This window comes from Acromyrmex echinatior, chromosome 7, assembly GCF_024713525.1.
Source record: "Acromyrmex echinatior isolate Ae372 chromosome 7, ASM2471352v2, whole genome shotgun sequence".
Classification (NCBI taxonomy): domain Eukaryota; kingdom Metazoa; phylum Arthropoda; class Insecta; order Hymenoptera; family Formicidae; genus Acromyrmex; species Acromyrmex echinatior.
Genome location: NC_141858.1, coordinates 10,073,066 through 10,095,549, shown reverse-complemented (window position 1 = coordinate 10,095,549; position 22,484 = coordinate 10,073,066). Strand labels below are relative to the sequence as shown.

The 22,484-nt window shown below is 31.4% G+C and overlaps 1 protein-coding gene, 1 long non-coding RNA gene and 1 pseudogene across 3 annotated transcripts; all 3 read left to right on the top strand.

Moving 5' to 3' along the window:
* The first annotated feature begins 755 nt into the window (after positions 1 to 755).
* Positions 756 to 4,925, top strand: LOC147909161 (uncharacterized; annotated as a pseudogene).
* A 2,774-nt stretch (positions 4,926 to 7,699) lies between these two features.
* On the top strand, positions 7,700 to 14,517 carry Fer1 (48 related 1). Of its 2 annotated transcripts, none has more exons than XM_011070045.2 (3): positions 7,700 to 9,508; positions 10,375 to 10,694; positions 13,473 to 14,517. In XM_011070045.2, exons 1-3 carry the CDS (start codon positions 9,228 to 9,230, stop codon positions 13,610 to 13,612), a joined length of 741 nt encoding a protein of 246 aa, XP_011068347.1. In that variant the 5' UTR covers positions 7,700 to 9,227; the 3' UTR covers positions 13,613 to 14,517. The 2 variants fall into 2 exon arrangements, with proteins under 2 accessions (XP_011068347.1, XP_011068346.1); XM_011070044.2 differs by having other exon boundaries at positions 7,703 to 9,508; positions 10,375 to 10,697.
* Positions 14,518 to 17,521: 3,004 nt separating this feature from the next.
* LOC147909160 (uncharacterized) lies at positions 17,522 to 21,719 on the top strand. The gene is made up of 2 exons (XR_015545592.1): positions 17,522 to 20,547; positions 21,256 to 21,719. It is a non-coding gene; the product is annotated as an uncharacterized LOC147909160 (long non-coding RNA).
* Positions 21,720 to 22,484: the final 765 nt, after the last annotated feature.

Genomic DNA, 22,484 nt, shown 5'->3' with positions numbered 1-22,484 from the left:
TAATAGAAATAAAACATTAAAAATAATTAAAAAGGTAATTTTCGCACTATGTGTTTTAGAAAAAATCAGGTTTGAAGAAATGTAAAAAAATTATTTATGTATAATTATATATAAAATTATGCATAATTATGTATGAACAAATTTTTTACATTTTTCCAAACTTGTTTTTTTCTAAAACAAACAATGCGAAAATTATTCCTTTAATTATTTTATATGTTTTCACATTACTATTATTATTTCCATTACATTAAAAAGTAATTTTATAAAAGAAAAAAGGATGTATAAACATGTATGGACATATTTTATATACATATAATTATACATGTTTATGAATATTTATGCGTGTTTATGTATGTTTATACATATTTCATGCATGAAAAATTTTTTACCGGAGCTTTACAGGTGTTTTGGCAGGATCCTCTAACGTTGCTGCAATTTTCAAAATCGGTGAAGAGCAGTGCGTAGCCTCTTTTTGTTATGTAGTCATTTAAATTGCGCGCCAAATTTATTCTTCGATCTTGTAAATAAATTGAATAATATCGCAAATTAAATTGCTTAGTAATTTATTAATTTGGTGTTACATCTCGATGCATGTTATAATTTGTGAATTATATAATATTCCTAAGGAAAAATATCCTAAACAAAACGTCATGTGCGTTCATTTCTTGGCAGTTAAGCATAAAACTCTGTCAACAAAATCATTGGCGTTAATAAATGAATGCATATTGCATTTTGTAAGCTTTGAATAGCATTTAATGAACGGTCCATTAAATATAGTCTCCGGAATATTTGATAAATATAGTGATAAAGATATCTGGGTAATGATCTGTAGATATTATACGAACAGATTCGCTATCTTCATCAAGAGATATATCACTGACAAAAAAAATCATTCCTTTCTTATTGCATATGACCTAACATTTTGAGCCATACTTTCATCTTTATATATATCCGTTAAATCCATTTAAACGATCTATAATTGCCGTTGGAATTTGGGATCCTATTTATAATTCGATATGTCGCGAAAAGAATTAAAATAATCAAAATTATATATATAAAAGACAACATAATGCAACATATATAAAATATAAAATTATACATTACAATTAAAATTCTGTTTCTTGAAGTCTTTTGAAATGTGAATTATTTAAAGTAAATTTTATTAATTAAATAATTAGAAATATATAAATTGTTGTCAGAAAGATACGACGTCTCATAAAAATAATAATTATATTTTAATTATATAATAATATATACGTTGCATATATTTTTATAAAAGCATATAATTTTGTAAAATAATATAAATTATTAAATAAATTTATTAAATAAATGTATAATAAATAAACGTAATATATTAATAAATGTAATATGTTAATATATACACATATATTATATATAATATATAGTAAATTTAATATATATAATAAATTTATAATACAAATATGCAATATTATTGTAAAATTATGTCTTTTATTTGTAACATGTATTTACTACACTCTGTTTTCATTGACAAGGCTGAGCTTGTGTCCTAGTCATCAAGTTCTCGTGTTCCGCAGAGTCTCAGCCACCTGTCTAATAATGCGCCTCCCGTATCCGGTGCCGCCTAACCGTTTCCGGTGTACCCGGGGCTAGATGTTACCCCCTGCGGTGTCCTCACATGCGACCCCCGCGCAAAGGGGGCACGCGACCCCAAAAACATTCCACGCTCCAATGCACCGCCTTCCCCAGTTTTTCCTGGGGTACATCCCTCCCGCAGCGGGTCTTCGGCATCCGTACAATCCATTTGTTATTACGGCTCGTCAGTGTGAAGGAAAATTAGTGAGACCTCCAGCATTCGTAATCGTCGCTATTTTCCACGAATCACATTCTGGAAAATCGTTCCAAAAATATATGCATTCAGGATATTACTGAAAATATTGTATATAATTAATAATGATAAGACCCGGGAAATTTTTCCATTTCTATTTCCTCATTTATTCAAATATTTATAACCATTTAGTCTCAGCTACACTGAACGAAAAATTTATTAAATCTTGACATATTTCTTTAATAATAATAGCACTAGTTAAATATTATTATTTCTAGTAAATAAATATTTACTCAAAATAAAAAATAATAGTTAAATCAAATTAATGATTCTTGTGTCAAACAAGTATTTTTTAAATTTAATTTTTTTTTTCAGTGCATCATGATGCGGAGAAAATAAAAAATTTTTCACTTTCACAAATTTTGAAGCTGCGGCGTTTTAGAATTTATTTTAAATAAATGCTGCAATAAATATATAAAAATGTAATGTTATTTTTTGTTTCCAAAAAAAAAACTTATAAATATTGTAAAATTATACATAATGTAATATACATTTGATCTTCTACTCATAATATAATATATATGGTATAAAATATAATTTTTCTGATCGATAAGATTAATGATCGGGTGGAAAATCGTTTAAAATACATGTCTTGCCGCGTATCCCATATGCATTTCATGAACACAAATCGATTTCACACTCCCGCTGGGTATAAATTAATAGACACTTATGGTGCGTTTCGATGGGTTACTCCCTGTACCAGGTGTTAGTCGTGGCCTCCTCTTGCCAGGATGCACCATGAAAAATCGCTTTATTCATGGAGCGGATTCAGGGCCTCTTACGATTGTTCTGAAAATCTGTATTTCAAATGTATCTCAGAAATTATTGAAAATGTCTTCACAAAACCATGTAAAAGTATATTCCAAATTACAAATATATTAATTTCAAATAAAACAATAAAAATTGCGTTAAAAATTTCAGTAACTTCGTCTTTTATCACTTAAAATAGTTTATACGAAATTTTTTTATCACAGCAACCACTAAAATACAATTTGGTACACAAAGACTTTGGAGCATATATCTTGAAAATATTTTTACTTCTCTCCTTTAAAATTTTTTTTTCTGAGTAAGATAGATTTTAAAATAATTAAAAAAAAATATAAATGAATTAATTGTTAATTCGGTTTATATATCCCAAAGAAATGCGACAAAAGTTTTAACACATTTTATATAGCATTATGGGTTTTTTTATATTGTAAACGGTGACGACAAATCTTTTCGACGTAGGGATAATATTTATTCAATTGTCGATGCGAGAAGCGAGATTGCGCGAGTCTCGTCATCGCTGGAATCGCGATTAAGCGCATACACGTGGCCACGCGAGCTTGCCATTTAAATCCCCTTTAGTTATCTCTCGATCTCGAGGATCAAAAATTCTACCGGACAATGGAGCCGTCCCGACGCAGTATTTTCATTTCGGATTATACCGAAACAAGCTGCGGCTACGTTCGATCGAAGTATACGTGATTAGCAAAGGAAAAAGAGAGAAATAATTCTTTGTTTTTTTTAAGCCATTAATTGTAATTCGTATCAAAATTCAAAATTTTATTCCATTTGCAATGTTATATATTGTGTAATACAAGAAATAATTGAATCATAAAATAATACATAGTTATTAAAATACATGTAAATATATAGCATAAAAATTATAATTAAGATTTTATCCAATAATCTGATATGAATTATAAAATGAGTTCTAAAGCAACAAATTAAATACAATTTAATGATAATGATTAATTATAAATAATATTTTATAACACTATAATACGCAAATTTTTTATAATTACCAAAATATTGATGATAATTTTTTTTAGCTAGATTTTTAATTTCATATTTTTGTATTTATATTTAAATTATTATTTTTCAAATTATTGTATTTTAAATGAAATTTAAATTAAATCTTTCTTTTTTTAGAAGAGTTATTTGTATATACGTCACTATATGTATAATGTAAAACATCAGCTTAAATATATTAATTATTTTAACACGTGTGATATCACACGCGAAAAACGTTAACACAAGATGCAATTATTAATGAATGGGGATATTAATTACAATCGTGGGAACTGGTAACACCGTTTTCCCGATTCTTTCTAGAGACGCATCACAGATGGACCTATAACTCATTCGGATTCGACGTACCCTCACTTCGTTATTTCGGAACTACTAATTATCGGTGTGTTATAGATGAGATCTGAAATCGGAAATGTAAGGATATTTGTAACAGGGCTTAGTTTATTAACTGTCGGCATTATCAAAAAGAGAACCTCTTCTGTGAATTTATGTGTTATTGAATATCAAAATACTGTTTTAAATTCTATAAAATATATGAAACAGAAAAATTATAATTTAATACGATTATTCGTTATACGATATAAAAAGTAATTATTATAGTATTATATTAAATATTGTAATAAGAGTAATTCTAATAATTCTAAATAATATAAATAAATAATTATTATTGTCGCTAAGAAAACAATTTTCATATCACAATTATTGCAGGAAAAATACAAATCGGTATTTTTCGTGTCAAAGATATTAAATCATTTTTGTTGAAAGACATATCAATTTATATTTCATTTATAATATTCATTTATAAATTTCATGAAGCTCTTCCGTAATATAAATAACTGTTGGAATTTTATTTTATTTGTAAAATAACTTTCCCTCTTTGTACACCTTCTGTTACAATAGATATGAATTCTATACGATTCTCGAGATGATTTTCACGTCATGATAAAAATACATTCAATTCAAAACAGGTGACACTTCCTTTTTATTCCCTTTTATATAAAATTACAGTAAATATTGTCGGGTTAGAAAACGGAGCGTGCATCCGGCAAACATATTGCGAGTCACAGTGCATTATTAAATTATTATCTGACGCTTAATAATATATTAGAGAAATCAGATCGTACTTGTTACGATACGCATAATTACAGGTTTGCTCGACAGGGCCAAATGTCGCCGAAGTGGTTAACCTGGAACGCAACCCTTTTACCGCGACATTGCGGTCGCACGTGACTTGCACGTGCGACCAATTTCTTTTCTATTATAGTAGCGTACCTGTGATTCGACAATGTTATCTCTTTGTTATTTGCAATAATTTCGAGAGAGAGAGAGAGAGAGAGAGAGAGAGAGAGAGAGAGAGAAAGAGAGAGAGAGAGAGCAACTTGAGTGCAAAAGCAAATTAATGAGAGAGTGGAAGAGAAAGTAAAGAATTGCGTGAAAATAAAACAAATATTTTTCATATATCGCAATTGCTTTATACATAATTATAATAATATATTATAATGCGTGTAACTACATACATTGTTGAAAAACATGGCCTTCCGGACACTACAGTTTTCATCCACGGCTTCACTCATCAGAATGCGCACGTATACTTCTTTTGTGACACTTTCCCCTTTTTTAAAGAAATGCGGTAGCATGACATCATCCTCACTGGACACAACATCTAGGACGTGAACATTGACCAGAAATTTCATTGTGGTAACATCCGATGTCCGAGAACATCCTCGGGATCGTGAACGAGTCAGCGATCATTCTGATGGATTTTGATATCAACAGTAAACATTTTTTCGTCAGAAAAGAACCTGATGTTTCGTTTTTCAAGGATATATAGACAATAGCAGATTGCAGCAAGCAACTCGCTTTGTCCTGTCAGTCTCAGAGAGCATCTTTAGTGTGTACGATTTGTATCGAAGGTCCTCCTGGGCATTCGACTCATTGTTGGTACGCTTACACCAACTATCGATGCTAATTTTTGCAACGATACCCTGGATCATCCGAAATCAGCGTTTGAGTCCTTTCGACGATTGCGGAAGTCGTTCTCGCGTTTTTTCGAGTGATTCTTCCTCGCTGGCATATTGGAACCTTCGTTAGACTGTTCTGAAGCCGTATATTTTACCACAATGTCATAAACGGTTGATCTCGAGTATTCAAAAAACTGAATTATTTCCATTGTTGAGCGCCCAGCGTGAAGGTCTTGAATAATCGCAGCTCTTCGATTATACTCCGCAACCGCGCTTCGTTTCAATATCGCGGTCATTTTGAGGTAATGACTGTTTATTAGCAGCATTAGGCTTTTTTGGACGTCAACAACGACCTCTGGCAGAGGTACAATGGCTGGAAATTTAAATTGAAATTTGTTTGGATTTTGGTAACACACCCTGTATATATTTTTGCATATTACTTATTATTGTAACATATTCTTCCTATTTATTTATCTATATATAATATGTATTATCTATCATCGTTTTATAAGATAAATTTTATGAGAATTTTATGAGATAATTTGAATATGATAACACAATTTTCCAAATTGTATGAAAGATTGAGGCCGTACAGCGTATTCAATCAAACATAAAAAACAATTGTGCACTTGATATTTTGTATATTTAATTGAATACACTATGCGATCTCAATCTTTCATACAATTCGAAAATTTTTGTTAATCTATTCAAATTATCCCGCTTTACCCTATAAATTAAATAAGTCGAAATGTAAGTATAGATAATAAACTGCATACAAGTGTGAAAGCAGCATAACTAATACAGTTTACTATTTTTTTGACATCATAAGTTTCTCTTGCTCGCCAGTTTATAACCGGCTTTCTTCACTGCGATGGACTTTCGTTCGCGTCCGTCGGACAATTACGAATTCATGAAGTCGCTAGAGACTGTAGATACTTGAAAATTCTGTAAGTTCAAAACCTATAGTTAGCCAAGTTCGCAAATAACGAACAATATCTAACGGCGATGAAAACTTTCGCGAAGATATCAAATGTAAGGGGCAACGGTTTTTATACAACAGTTTTGATAGACAGTTGACAACTCTGGAATGAAACATTATCATTCTACTAGCACCTCTAACAAGCTGGAATAAAATATTTAAAAGAATATTCTAATGTTTAAGTAAAAAGAATTAGTAAATTTACACTTACAAAATATATATGTATAATTTATAGTCCAATAACTTGGATCTTACATATATTTTGTATGATTAGTTGACGCTGTTTGTGTTAATTATAGAGAGAGAAACCAGAAAAAAAAAGATTTTGCTTTATATTAACAAAATCTGGTTGGATTGATTGAAATTTTAGTTGAAAATGAACGAATTATAATTTTCTGTTCAAATCTATTAAAATTATAGTTAAGATAACCAAAAATTCTAATTAACATAATTAGAATCTTCTGGTTCATTCATTTTCAATCAGACATTTTTCTCAGTATACACTATTTATATTTGATTTTGCAATCATAATAAATATTTATATGAATATATTATCTATGTACAGAGAAATTCTCATTGTCATGTTTTCAAAAATCCTTCTAATTAATCTCGATTTCGTATACACTTATTTTAATCTAAATATTTTAATAACTCAATTAAATGTATTTTTTTTTTCGGTAGTTTAATGAAGTATTTAATTTTACACAATTTCAGATGAACATTTCCTCGGTATAAACAAAACAAACCACTATAATTTAACTGCTTTGAATCTGGTTTTAGTTAAAGTTCCAGTTCGTCCCTTCAAATTCAATTCATTTTTAAATATTTTCTTATCTCGCGAACTTCTTTATATATAATTAGCTTATCATGTTCAAGAAAGTATACGTTCCGATCGGTTGCAGTTCTCCCGGTAGCGTTCCGGGACGCTGTTCCTAGGAACAGGAACAACGGCGGTTCCTTATCAGATCGATGAAGAGGCGGCACCGCTACCCCAGCAACCAAGGGGTAGGCAGGCTCTGCCAGCCGCGCGCTCGACGAATGGGGTCGTAGCTGGGCTTTCAACCCTGGCATGGCTTCCGCTTTGCTGCTCATCGCTTTTCGATTTTAGTCCAGCGAGAGACCACCTGAACGATCGGTAGCACGGTAGGTGGTCTGTAGATCGGCAGGAAGCTGCGGAAGGTTCCAGTTTTTGGGCGCGAAATCGGCAAACATCTGGAAGAGCATAATTAAGGGATATTTCCGAAGTCACGCGGTGGTGAACTCTGCGAAAAATCGTACGAAAATCGTGGAACGAGCGATGTTTCTTGTGACGAGCAAATTTATGAGGAAATGTCTAAGTTGTCAGTGGGAATGCGAGGGAAACTAAATAACAACAAGGAAATTGAAAGAGAGATTTGAGAGAAAAATATCTTAAATTACAGCGCTGCGTTTTTTAATAAAAACTCAGAGACGATAGTTATGACAGCAATCCGCAAACATTTGAGACGTTAATGCAGTTGCAAAGTGCAATTTAGGGAACTTCCTTCAGAATTAAGACTTATGAGAATTTTCTTAGTGATCTCTGTATTTTTTTAGAAGAATTAGACGTGGACAATATAAATCGATCATGGACAATATAAATAAATCGATATGGCTGTAATAAATAAATAAATCTGAGGGAAGACAATTGAAATGCAATTGCAAAAAATGCAATCTGAAGGATGACGTATTAAAAATATTTCAGAAAAAAATAAAACCTGTATGATGAGAAGATGGCCAAATGTAATCGTAATAAATCGGACAATAAACGAAACAATGCGTTAAATATAATAAAACCATCAGCAGTGTAACATCAGCAACAACACGGAATGACGGAGAAGATTATAAATCAACGTAACCAATTGAATCCCGATATAATTAATGTCCCGATTTCTATCATTCTTTTGCAACTGTAAGAAAGCAAATTAAAATCCCGCATGAAATATAAGAAGGTTTTATAGTCAAAAAAGGATAAAAATATAACAACATATAATAAGATGTTATTCTCACAGACATGCATCGCGAATATAAGAGATCATCGGGATGATGTTCGTAAGTAGTAAATCGTTATGTCGTTAAGTGGCATTGTTAGACACGAACCGAAGCATCTCGAGGTGTGAGTACCAAGTGTTAACAAGTGTTTGGACAAATCTCAACACGTGCCCGGAGTGGTTCGCCAAAACACGTGCCGCTGTTTAGAAATATTATCCTGCACGCGCCTAGCTGGCACGTGTCGATCGTATCTTTCAATCCTCGAGACGTGTTCGAGGGTGCACAGGTACGATCAGAAATTCCGGCAAACTATGAAATCGTTCGACACGAGGATTTGAAATTTAGTTGCTAAGCTCGCGTCCAATAATTAAACGATTATCATTCAAAGCGTCTAGAGGGAAGAATTAAATGGCGTAAGTTACACGACAGTCTCGTCGTTCTACGTCTAGTCATACAATCTAGTCGTATTTTTCGTTAATTAGTGAGCGATCTTCAGATCCGATAAGGAACGCTAAATTAAGGAAATATATTAATTATATTATAATTAATATTCGCGAGACTCTTAATTAATAAATCTGAGTGATTATTGGCGAAGCGGACATTAAACACCGTCATCATGTATTCAATGGACACTCTTGAACGAGATATGATAAACCGACAGTACATGTATGAAGCGCACAGCTTCCTGGGTAATCCAGCAATCCCGGCATTGCCGCCGCATTGCGGGGTACCTACAACGGCAACGCTTCCGGCAGTGATCCCGTCGCAGATCCCGTCGTCCCATCATCCATCCGGTAGCACCGGTAGCACCAGCGGTAGCGAGCACTATCTCTACGACGAGAACAGCAGTGACAACGAGAGTGTCTACAGCAGCGATCAGGAGAATCACGCGAGGGAGTGAGTACTCCAAAAATGCTTGCTTTCTTCTGATTTCCCCTTGTTTGGTTTTCCGACTCAAATATAGAATAGTCATAGTACTATACAGAAAATATGCTTACTTCTCTTCAGGTGCCTTCCATTTAGTGACACAAGTCGACAAAAGTATCGTTATGTTTTTGTTATTCGTGCAAAGAAAGATAGAATGACATTTATATTGACTTGTGTGATTAAATGGAAGACACCCTTTGAGTTCTCAGATTTCTTTTTCTTTCTTGGTCTTATAAAATATTCAGAATTGTTCTTTCTTCTTTGAATCTTGAAATTGCTAAATCTTTAAAGGATTTCGTATTAATTATACGGAAAATTGGGTAAAATAAGTTAGTTTTCAGATATAATGTGTATTGTATGTGTTTGTAGCTTATAACTAACTTATTTATAGTAAACAAAAACTGTTGTAGAACAAGGTTCAACAACGAATAGTTTTTGAATTGTGGTATAAAATATGTATTCACAGAGTACTTTTGATACATTATAACTAAAAAACTATTTATTATTAAGTCTCGTGTCTATGACATCTTTTGTTTATTGCATTATAAGCTAAATTAATAGCTAAATAAATAAATAAGCTAAATATTATATGTAAAAATTAATTCATTAAGGTCTATTTTTTATATAATTAGTGCGAGGTCCTTTGACTTAAAATCGATAAGATTTGCTATTGATTTTCTAAAAATAATGATTTCAAGTATCAAAATGTTCAAAGTTGATACTTTATAAATGAGTAATGTTAAAGTATTTTCGAATTATGAATTATGAATGAAATAAACAATTTTTGATCGCTTTATAAATTCATACAGCAATCGGTTTGTTACTTTTGTCCGTAGGCGAAGTCGGAGTAATCGGCGTGGCGGACCATCGGGAAAATGTCCGAGACAGGTCCAGGTTCAGCAAAGGCAGGCGGCAAACATGAGGGAGCGAAGACGAATGCAGAACATAAACGATGCCTTCGAGGGCTTGAGGGCTCATATACCGACCTTGCCGTACGAGAAGAGACTGTCAAAGGTCGACACGCTGAAGCTGGCAATCGGTTACATAAACTTCCTGAACGAGCTCGTCAGGGCGGACAAGGGTAACGACCCCTTGACGGGCAATAGCGGTCTCTCGAGATGTTCCAGTCGAGATGAATCCAAGAAGGTCATAGTCCGTGGTGAGGCCAATTTTAATTATATATATCTATGGGCAGTTCTCGATTAATGCAACGTGATAATTAATTTACTAATATTTCTACATATATATATATATTTGATGCTAAAAGGAAAAAATTTTTATTCAAAATTTATTTATGAAAAATTTCATTTATTAAATTATTAATCTTTAAGTGGATAAGCATGTATAATCACAACATTCTATATAATAAGAAACATTTTATATTTGTATTAGAAATGGTCTTAGTCCTTATTAAAATTTTGTGTTAAATTTTTAACATATTCGAGTATTAATTTAACATAATATGATTATGTTATTTAAATATTTCTTGTTAAATTGATATTCAACATGTGTTAATGTGAGAATAATACAACCTACGAGTAATTGAGCAGATAACAAAAATAATTGCACTTTAAAATATAAATTCTAATATAAATGAATAAAATATTAGGTGTTGGAATTAATTCGTAGCGTTTTTAATGAAAGAATGTTATTTATTTCACATGAGCATTAAAAAATACATTAATGAAAGTACTTCCCATCACTTGTAAAACGCTACGAATTAATTCCAACACCTAATATATTAATTTAATATATTATAAATGTTAATTGTATTGAAAAAATATGCTTCTACAATTTGCTTACAAATTGTGTCAATGTTACATTTTTTTGTTTTATACATAATATTTGTTTACTTTCTATGATACATATCATATTATTATTTCTATGATACATACATCTTATATTAAATTAACAAAATTTTATTGAACTACTTGGTACACGTGTTAAAATTAACACAATTTTTTTCAAATTTATCTAGAATTGAAAAATAAAAAATATTGTCCAGATAACCAGAAATCTTAAAGTCTGTTATTTCTATATTCCTCTATTAAATAGAGTCTATTTCATAAAAGTGTCTAATTAATATAAATTTAACTATACATAATAAATTAAAAAACTATAAAATTAATAATTTTTTTATGATATTAGGGTATTCTTATCAACTTGTGTATCTTTAATCGTGTATCTTTAAGTTACTCTTATCAACTTAGAAATTAATGAAAAGATTAATGAGATTGACATCAAGCTTTTCACAAAAAATTTGGTAAATTCATTTTTTTTTATTTCTCAATTTTTAGCATTAAACATACGTATTAGATCAGAATTAAAGTTATTCAAAATTAAAATGTTGTAAATTAAAGCTGAAACGTTGTTAGCTTTTCTGAAATATATTTCCAACGAGTCGGTGAAAGAAAAATCGAGTTGTAAATTAATTGAAATAAAATTCCAACGTTAAAAACTGCGAGCATTTTACATGATGCATGTATTTGAAGTTCACAATAGCGTATTAATATGGTTTCAACGTGAAGAGTGATACGTTTACATTTAGTTTACAACATCGGACCTTGCTAAAATTTCGCTGAATCCATGATTCGATTTTTATTACACTGCCACGAGATTCGGTTTTGATAATGCAGAATTGCACTGTTGTACTTCACGTTATTTCGATATTATGTGCACAATGTATTAATGTCGGACCGACCTGTTTCCACCCCGCGCGAAATCATAGAACGATTTATCATAATTACCCATCTACCCTTTATTCCAGGACAGGTGTCCATCAGATATATGGTGTTTCGAGGTGAATTTATTGTCCGGAGATAATTGAGAGATTATTAAAAGTTTTGGGAATCGCGCGTAATCATTCTGTTTATTTACACGCTCCGCTTTTGCGCTATTTAATTTTCGATATTTTTAAATTACAAAAACAATTGTGAGACGTTTATTGTACACAGTGCAAAATTCGTATTAAATTTAATACATTTTATGTATTCTAAATGATCCATTTAAATTTTTGCATTAATTTAACATGAGATGAATTTATTAGAAAATAACAAATAACAAAAAAAATTATGTGAGAAAATTAACACAAAAAATGAAACTAATACAATTTATGGAAACAAATTTTTTGATGAAATTAACACTTATGATATATTAAATTAACACGTATTTCATTCAGCTATCTTAAAATTTATATTTCAAAATACATTATTTTTATGTTATTTGCAGTTTTTTTATCAATTTAGTTATGTTGACACTAAGAAATATCGAATATCAATTTAATACAAAATATTCAAATAATATATTCACATTACGTTAAATTTACATTCGAATATGTTAAACATTTGACATAATATTTTACAAGCATTTGAATAGAAATTGTTTTTTACTAAAATTTTTAGAGTAAATCTTACTGTACAGAGTGAAATCTCACTCTTAGGTTTCCATTTTCGTATTATATGATTACCTAAGGATTAAAGTTTATTAAAAGATTTTTCAATGAAATTCATTCATAAATTTCTTGGTAATCTTTAGGCCGGTATTCATAGTCTTATATTCAAAATTCATCAGTTCTTATATTCAAGACTTAAGTTAATTTTGAAATGTTATGAATCAATCAGAGAGCCGCAAGACATTACTTAAGACGATTTTAAAACAAGAACTGATTATGAATACTAGTCTTAATCTTTAAGCCTAATTATATATTGCGAAAATCTTAAAGATTGAAACTTGAGAAAATTCTTTTCCAAAACTAGCTCAATTTTCACTTTTTAGAGTAAGACTTTACTCCAAAAAATTTAGAGAGTATGTATGAAGGCAGTAATTTAACATAATATTTCTATGGATTAAGATAAAAATTCCTGTGACGGTCTTAGTTTATCACGATTTCGCGTACTCCAAATTTTGTTAATTTTCATCGAATTACAACTTTCAGGTAGCGGTGGGAATCCATTCATCTCGCACTCGCTCTCGTGGTCGAGAAAATCGGATATCTCGCCGAACGGCACGATGTACGCGAAGGTCTGGACGCCAGAAGATCCGCGAACATCGAAAAATGGGACGACGTTTGAGTAGATGGCGAATTTAATTTCGTTTTATGAGTAAGCGGAGGATCGGACACATCGCACGGTTGTGAAAACATTTCTCATCTAGAGCGTTATTTAGTGTCTAAGGGAAATGTTTCTAGTCACTGGTCCTCGTTATTTGTACCTTACGATCATCGAAGGTCTCCGATTTTTTGGACGACGAAAATGGTCACCAGTTTATACATCTCTCGCGATTTCATCAAAAAGGTACGGTAAATCGAATTAACCATTGCAAAATACACGCGTTTGAGTTACAGAAATTTTTTATTTAGAAAATGGAAACAATTATAAATGAGAATTAGATGAATAATAATAAATCAAGCAGAAAGAAGAAGAATCTTAAAGTTTAAAATTTAAGAATTCTATTTTGAAAAATACATTCTTTAGTTCTATAAACTATGCGACATATGTATTTGCAAATTATGTAGCAATATAAATATTATTGAACACCAAGACTAGCTTCAATTAAAAATATCTCTTTAATTTAAAAGTGGAATCGTGATTCTTTTATTACTTATTTTTCTTTAATTTCATTAATACTTATTTTCTAAATAATATTGCAGTCTGAATATTTTCAATAGAATTTTATTTAATTTAAAAGATGACCATGAAATATCTGATTGAAAGAAAATAATTTGTCCTTGATTTATTTCTGAGAAGAGATTGGATTGACGTTTATTTTGTAATGGTCGATTCAGTTTTTGCCGTTTTGTATAATACAAATCGGTGTACGCGACATTTTTACGAACGTGCTTGTAAATAGAAATTATTAAAATAGAATTATAATAGGATAAGCACCGTTTATACATAATTAACGCGACGTAATGGTGATGCATAGCGAGCATCATTATTGCCACTGTGAATAACAAAGCCAAATAAACGTAGTTCTGAGAACTTTATTGCGTTTATCATTCAGGCAGCCAAAAATAATTAAACTCATCTTTCCCTTTCCTCGAAGACTACACAAAAACGACGGTTTTATTGAAGTCTGCAAATTTCAAGCGAAATATAAATCTGAAAATAATTTTGTTGGATCAAAATAATTATGTAGAACGCCTAAGTATTGATAACAATGCTGCAAAAAGTTTTAACATTCTTGAAATCTAAATAATTATTTTGATAATCCAATAAAATTATATTCAGATTATCTGGTTAAATCTTTAAATAGTAAACCATTCTTTGCATGTATTTCATCTATAAACGCTTACATAATTAGCGAATTGCATCGAAATCATGATAAACATAATCTTCAAAAAATAGCTTAATCAAATCGAGACAAAAATCCAAATAGAACAATAAGTTATCATGACATCAACATGATACCAAATATCTCCAAAATGATCATTAAAAGTTTATTTTCCCTTTTCACTTTTTAATCATTTACAATTCATTTTAACGCTATTTCGACATTATCGTGACTTATTGTTCTCCTAAGAGGATAAAGTTTTATTGTACCTTTTCACAACATTGAGAAACTTATTCAAACTATACCGTCTTTTGCGACGAATCAGCGTGGAACTTTTAAGTCATCAAATCTCGTCCGGATTTTCGTAATCCGTGATTCGAAGATACTTCTGATAACATTATGTTGAAACAGAGTGTCAGCAAGATGGCCGAAATCGCCGAAGGGTTTATAGCGCTCTAAAACGTGCTCCTTGCATTTTAGCAAGGGTGAATTCGAGAGAGAGAGAGAGAGAGAGAGAGAGAGAGAGAGAGAGAGACATGGCAATGAGAGAAGAAGAGCAGGAGACGCGGGGGAGACGCGATGGGCGGTACGTCGATATTGCGGCGTCGCGGCGCCCTATGACTCGACGGGGATAATGGCGTCGACGGCTGCAAGTCTTCTCACGATCCTTCGGTTCTTCCTTCTCATTCGCGACGCTGCGGCGAGTTCCCATTTCCCGCTTTATCTCCCTCTCTTTCTCTTCGGTTGTAGAGGCAGACATTATCACACATCATTATTGTCATTAGCAACTTCGCGAAGCCGCTAGCAACACGGAAGATAAGGAACTTCAATCCTGCATTGCATTATTATACGTTCGCTTGGGGTAAAACACTGTTCGATCTACTACGATCGCGATGGTCTCCTTTGGCCGATTGAATAACAGAGTTTATTATCGCCGTAACTTTTATTATGCGTTACTCTATAATTCTTCTGTGATTCTTCTGACTCTGGAAGAATGACGATGACTTTGAAAACTTTGAGGCTCTGCTTAGCAAAATTTTATATGCATTATAATGCTAACGTTCCTTTCGAAGTCCAGGTATGCATAGAAAAATATCATTTTAAAAAAAGATGATTACTCAAACAAATTTATTTTCTTTCCTTTAAATGCGATTAATTTTAACAAAGAATTTTTTTTATAATCTTTAAATCATTTAAATCTTGATAATAATTTTAATAATTTATAATTTATAAATAATAATTTATAATAATGTTAAAATATATTTATTACAAATTTTAGAGAAACTCATTAATATGTACAAACAAGAATTTGTGTCAAAACAAGAATTTATTTTCTTTTCTTATTATAAAATTGATCGAAGGAACGACTTTAATAATAAGTAAATCGATTTTATTTTAATTTAATAATCTTGAATGAAGAGTATTAAATTTAGAAGGATTCAATAATATATTTTGAATAAATTTGATGCAATAAGGTTTCCATGTTGCGAGAGAAAGTTACGCGTTTTTTTCAAACAAAATAAAGTGATAATGACTAATTCGGAAAACACACTGCTATAAAATATATAATATCCTTAAATTTTTATATTAAAACAAACACATTTTCTAAGACATTTTTATAATTATTGATTGATTAAATCTCGATAGGAAATTTTAACTTCGCAATGATAACTATATTAATTTGAAAGACCTGCTGCGGTAAAAATATTCAAAAGCAAAAGGAGAGTTAAAATTTTTCCTGAAATTTAGAATTGCCAGCCAGGTAGATCTAACAATAAATAAGGAGCAGACTTTCAAAATGCATTTTGTCCAAAATGTCATTTTTTTAGTTAGAGATGGCGTAGTTGTTGAACTACGACTTATATATTATAAGTTACTCACAGATATTCAGGAAGCATTTTTTTCGTTCATTTATATGCTGAAAAAACATTTTTGTGTGTATTATATTTTTTTTTCAACTAGAAATAAACAAAATGCATTTAACCATTTTAACAATTGTTAAGTAATTTTGTTTAATATTTCATATCCTATTAACATATTATTATTTTCTGTAAGGTGCATAGTTTTCTTTTGTGTTCTAGTTTCTCGTTTTCTGAAAACTACAAATTTTGGACAAAACGTATTTTGAAAGTCTGCTTCTCAAATAAAGTGTAGTACGTTCGCTGTGCTTGCAGTACGCTCGGAGTATGTGACCCGCAGAGCGCGATGGGCCACTATCAGCTGTGAAAACAGCGTTGTTTATAGACACCGCAGTACAATGAGGTGTAATTGAATCCATATTCTACCGGGGGTGTGTGCCCGGTGAACCCGAACCCTCTCGACGTCTCGAGGGGGGCTAGCGGAATGGTAACCCCTAGGCCCTCGGGTGGTTGTACTTAACGGTTCGGGAAATCGAGGGTGGCCGTCGATTTGTGGACAATTAGGGACGATTTCGTATACTGGGCGAAGGGGAGGAGGTGAGTCGTGTATAACTCCGATCGATTCTAAATTTTCATCGTTTGATAAGATGCGTCTCGTGCCATTCGATAAAGTGACGATTGCTTGATGCCTTTTGACTTGATTCCTCGATTTTGAGAGGTTTCAAGAGAAATAATTTTGAATTGCTCACGAGATCCTTCTTGTGCGCTTGTGAAGAATCCGGAGAAATCCTCGGGTGACTTTCGGACGAACATCCCTTCTCATCACACTCAGATTGCATAATTTTAGTATTAGGTGTTGGAATTAATTCGTAGCGTTTTACAAGTGATGGGAAGTACTTTCATTAATGTATTTTTTAATGCTCATGTGAAATAAATAACATTCTTTCATTAAAAACGCTACGAATTAATTCCAACACCTAATACATTCATTTTATATTTTCGTCTTTATCATAACAGAATTCAATTTAAATTCTTAAAAATATGAAATGTTAAAAAATAGACACTTGAAAGATAAATAATAGATTCCTTTAAAAAGAAAGCTGACACAAGATTTATATATATATAATATCGTAGAATCTACTTATAAAATCTAAAACAAAATTACTTCTAGTAATTATAATGGGATTTTGTTTTAGTTTTAAGGAAATTAGTTTGAAGATAATGTTCGTAAATAGTGATAAGAAATAATTAATATTAAAGAAGAACAATATAACTTGTATCAAAGCACTTCTTATTACAATGTATATATATTCTCGAAAGAGAATATGAATCGGGGTTTATGCAACGTTCGAGTGACCGAGAGCTTATCTAGGTTGACGCAGGTGTGTCGATACACCTGCCCTTATCGCTCACACGCTCGATCAGGGTGAACGATTTTTTTAACCTTAAGTTGATACACGCGACCTAAGTAATACCTGAATAATAAAAAAACATGTGAGTTCGTAATTTAAAGAAAGAGATCACATATTAATTTTAATGGCACAATGTTCAATCTTTTAAAAATCTGTATAGATAAAGAAGATAATAAAGAAATAATATTTCTTATCAGAGGTAAAATTTAGAATCTCATTTCGTGTGTCACGAACATTGCAAGATATAATAACTCGCGATGATTTTTCTGTTGTCTTTTAAAACTTCTATCTACTCACTGCAGCCATCTTGGAGTGTAACATCACAAGCGAGAAAAATAAAGAAGAAAATTCTTGCAAACTATATTAAAATATAGTATTTTTTAATAAAACAATTTTTGTAATATTTAATAAAACAACAATCGATAGAATTGTAAAATATATACTGACAATTTTCTTTGTGTTCTAGCAATAAATAATCATGTATTTGTAATTAAATTATGTCTAACCAGAAAATGAAACAAGATATTACATGACAGCTGTCGAATTAAATTAAATATTGAAATAAATACGATTTTATTCTATATCGAAAAAAAAGAAATTTTCAAATGATATAAAAATGCAGCCAAATGTAAGCCAAACACAAAGTCTTCGTATGATTAGATTCAATTTATTCAAAATCAATTTACGTTTCGATCCCAAGAATTGGATCCTCTTCAGAGTGTACGATAAATGTAGTCATAAAAATTAAATCCAGAACATCGTTAATCTATATTACTCAGTATAAATTCCTAAGAAAACATCATTTGTGGTATCTTGTTGAATACTCAAATTATTATGTCTACGTTTACATTGAACTACAGTTAACGACCATTATATAATCTTGAAATACAAATAAGTTATTATAGGATGTGCACTAGTGAGAGAGTGACTAGCAACTGAGAGTTTTCAATACATTTTATAAATTTACTCTATGCAAATATACAAATGCAAATATTGTTTTATCGAAAAATATTTCTATTTTAATGTATTTTGCAAAAATTTTCATTAAGTTCTTTCTCGCTTCAGACGTCATCAATTTGAAGATCTGTGGTGAGGTAGTCAGGAATCTCTTAACAATCATTATTTATTAGAAGATAAAGCGTCTGTAAAGGATTACGCTGAACTGGCAGTTTATTCGTAGCATCCGAAATATCTCAACCGTCCGGAAAGAAGCGGTCATTGAGAGGCGCGAAAGTTCAGTATTCTGCATTGAGCTTAATCTGCTATAACGTCATGGTACGATGATCCCGTGGAAATTAGCAAACCATAGAATCCGGGTCCCTCCCCTCTCTCCCTTAATGCGGAGCCGCGCATTAAGGGTACCCCTCTTGTCGCAAGGGGCACTTGTGTTGATCCTCGCAGCTGGAGTGACACACAAATAAAGTATTAATTCTCGATTCTCCTGTCGCAATAATGGTACCCGACATCCGCGCGTTACAACGTAACATGGAGATGTAATAACGCTCGAATGGAGATATAACACTTCGCCCCCTTTCCTGTCATATACATATCCTTCTCCGAAACAATTTTTAAAGCGTATAATTGAAATAATTTTCACTTACTTTTGTTTGAGATAATTTCGCTTTTTTTTATATAATAAATAATTTCCAAATTATTTTTAAAATGATTTTTAGAAAAAGTAATTCATGTATTGTGTGCTAAAAAATAATTTTGTGTGCAACATAAATTTCTTTTTACGAAAAATTAAATATATTCAGTCAAAAATTTCAAATTGTGATACGTTTTTTCTTTTCTTTTTCTTTAATCTTAAAAAGAATAGATCGCATTAAAAAATGCGTTTTTGCGATGAATGACAGAAAAGTTATTTGCATATATTATAATAAATAATAATCTGGTAATAAATTATTGTAAAATAATTCGCATTATTAAAAACTGTGTACTAAATTTAAAAATATGATAAGAAAATCAAGGAAAACGTGATCTTTAACAGAGCTAAAAAGCATTGAATAATTTAAATATTAAATGCAAATTTGACAAAAACTTAATTTGCATTATTTGCAAATATTCCTACCTTCTTTCGCATTTACATTTAAAATTTATACAAAGTACAGAACTAGTGAAGTAAACGCATACTTTTCTCTGTCGCTCAAGAGAAAGAGAGAGCAAGAGGAAAAGACTCAAGTGATGCAGAGTTGAATCAAAGAGAGCATCTATCCACCCTGCGGCTCGTATCCTCCTCTCCACCGCGGGGTTGAAACTGGAACACGCAAATACCTAGGCAGCTGCACCCTTCGAGTGATTGTCCGTCACCCCTCGAAGTCTCGCTAGCATTTTTGGTCTGCCTTCCTCTACGAGCTTTATTATATTCCAATTATCTCTCTTCGGAGATTTAAGTCCGATCATAAATATAATCTCCCTGCGGTGCCACGATCGACGAGTGACACGTATTCGAAGGGAAAGAGAAGTGGTAAGAAATGTTAAAAAAAATATGGATGAATGCTTTTCAGGGGAGAAGATTAGGTTTGAAAAATCTCTGTAGAATATATAAAAAACGAAGGAGCACTGAAGTGCGAAGATACGGAACAATATAAATATCACTCGCTAAATAGCATAGAATTACGACGCGTTAAAAAATATTTGCAAAATTATAAAGTGAATTTGTATTATAATTATAAACATTCACATTATATTTCTGGTAACTTTTAGCGAAAGCCATCGATATAACGTACTATATAAAATACTTTCCAAATTTTCTAGAGTAAGTCTCACTCTAAAAAGTGACTTCTCAAAGATTGAAAATTGAGTCACTCTTTTTCTCAAAGCTCTTTTCAATTTTTACTCTTTAGAGTAAAATTCTAGTGACAAAATTAAAGAATAAGTTAAAGCTGAGATATAATTTTAAAATAAATTAAATAGAAAGTATGAAGTTTATTATGTCCATATTCACATTCTTCGTTAATTCATTTATCACAAAAATGCGATAATCATCAATTCAGTAAAAGGTTCTATTTAAATTTCTATTTAAAGATTTTAGAACTTTATTTAAAGAACATCTTCAATTAAAAATTTTGTAATCATAAATCAATATGAAATTTATTATCTTCAATAAAAAATTTTGTAATTATTTAGTAATAATTAGAGGATGTTGACTTAATCTCTTATTTTCAATATTCAGGATGAGACGAAAAATTTACGATTCCCCTCTCGTGATTGCACCGATAACATCGCATCGGGCGCAAATTCGGCTACGATAAGAATCTAAAATCTGCAGTTAAATCCGGCGTGAAAATTCGTAGTGTATAACCTTCTCAATGAAATCCTATTTGCATTTTACACTGGACAGTGCCTAATGCCGTAACAAAGGACTCTGTACTGATCCATGGGGAGAACGTGCGGATATAAACGTAATACAAATTGTTAAAATTTATCATTGTGAAAACTTCACAAAATGCAAATAAATTTATCAACGAACTAAATTCTGTTTCTGTTAAAAAAAAATTTGGATTTACTCAAATCCTAAATTTTTTAAAAATAATTCAATGTTAAAAAAGGATTAACAATCCGCTAATTAATTATATTAAGTATAATGTAATAAAGACAAGATTGTATTTCAAATATAAATAAAATCTAAGCTTGTTATTGCTTGTGCTTTCTTTCCTCAAGAAACGCAAAAAGTCAGTAAAAAAATCAAAATGAGTTTATTTTGATTTTTAATACCAATAAAAAATTTTGTAACTAAATTTTGTAACCAAAAATCATCATTTCATGATGTCAAAATAAACTCATTTGGCTTTCTCTTGACTTGGCGTGTTCCTATATTTGAGTCAGATACTTCCAACTGAATTAAAAATATTGTCTATTTTAAATTATTTCATGAATGAACGTGTAAAGAAGAAAGAAAGGATAACAAGAGCCTATTTGGTTCTATGAAAATAAATGTGCAATCGAATCTTCTCTTGATAAGAGATTAATATAAATTCTCGATATAACGTATAATTTTGCTCGCAATCGGGAAAGGTAGCGAACGATTGTGGCTTCCTCTCTTTGCTTCACCAAGAGACTTGTCTTCGGCGTTATCTATGGTATACTGCTCGCATGCTTTCGTATAATATTGATTCGCCGGAGACGAGGTCGCAGGTGAGACTTCCCACGATCGTTGGCCATATAGAGAGAAAGGGAGAAAGATAGAGACAGAGAGAAGGATAAAGAGAGATAGACCGCTACGGAATTGTTCGCGCGGTCTTCGGATTGTCGTGTGTTTGCGCGCACGAGAAAGTCCAGGAAGCTTCTTGCTTCCCTCAGCGCAAAAATAATACCCCGAAGTCGTCTTATGTGATGAAACGGACGGCTTCACGGTATATCTTTTTGTCGATCGCACATTTTTATTTCGAGATTATGGCTCGA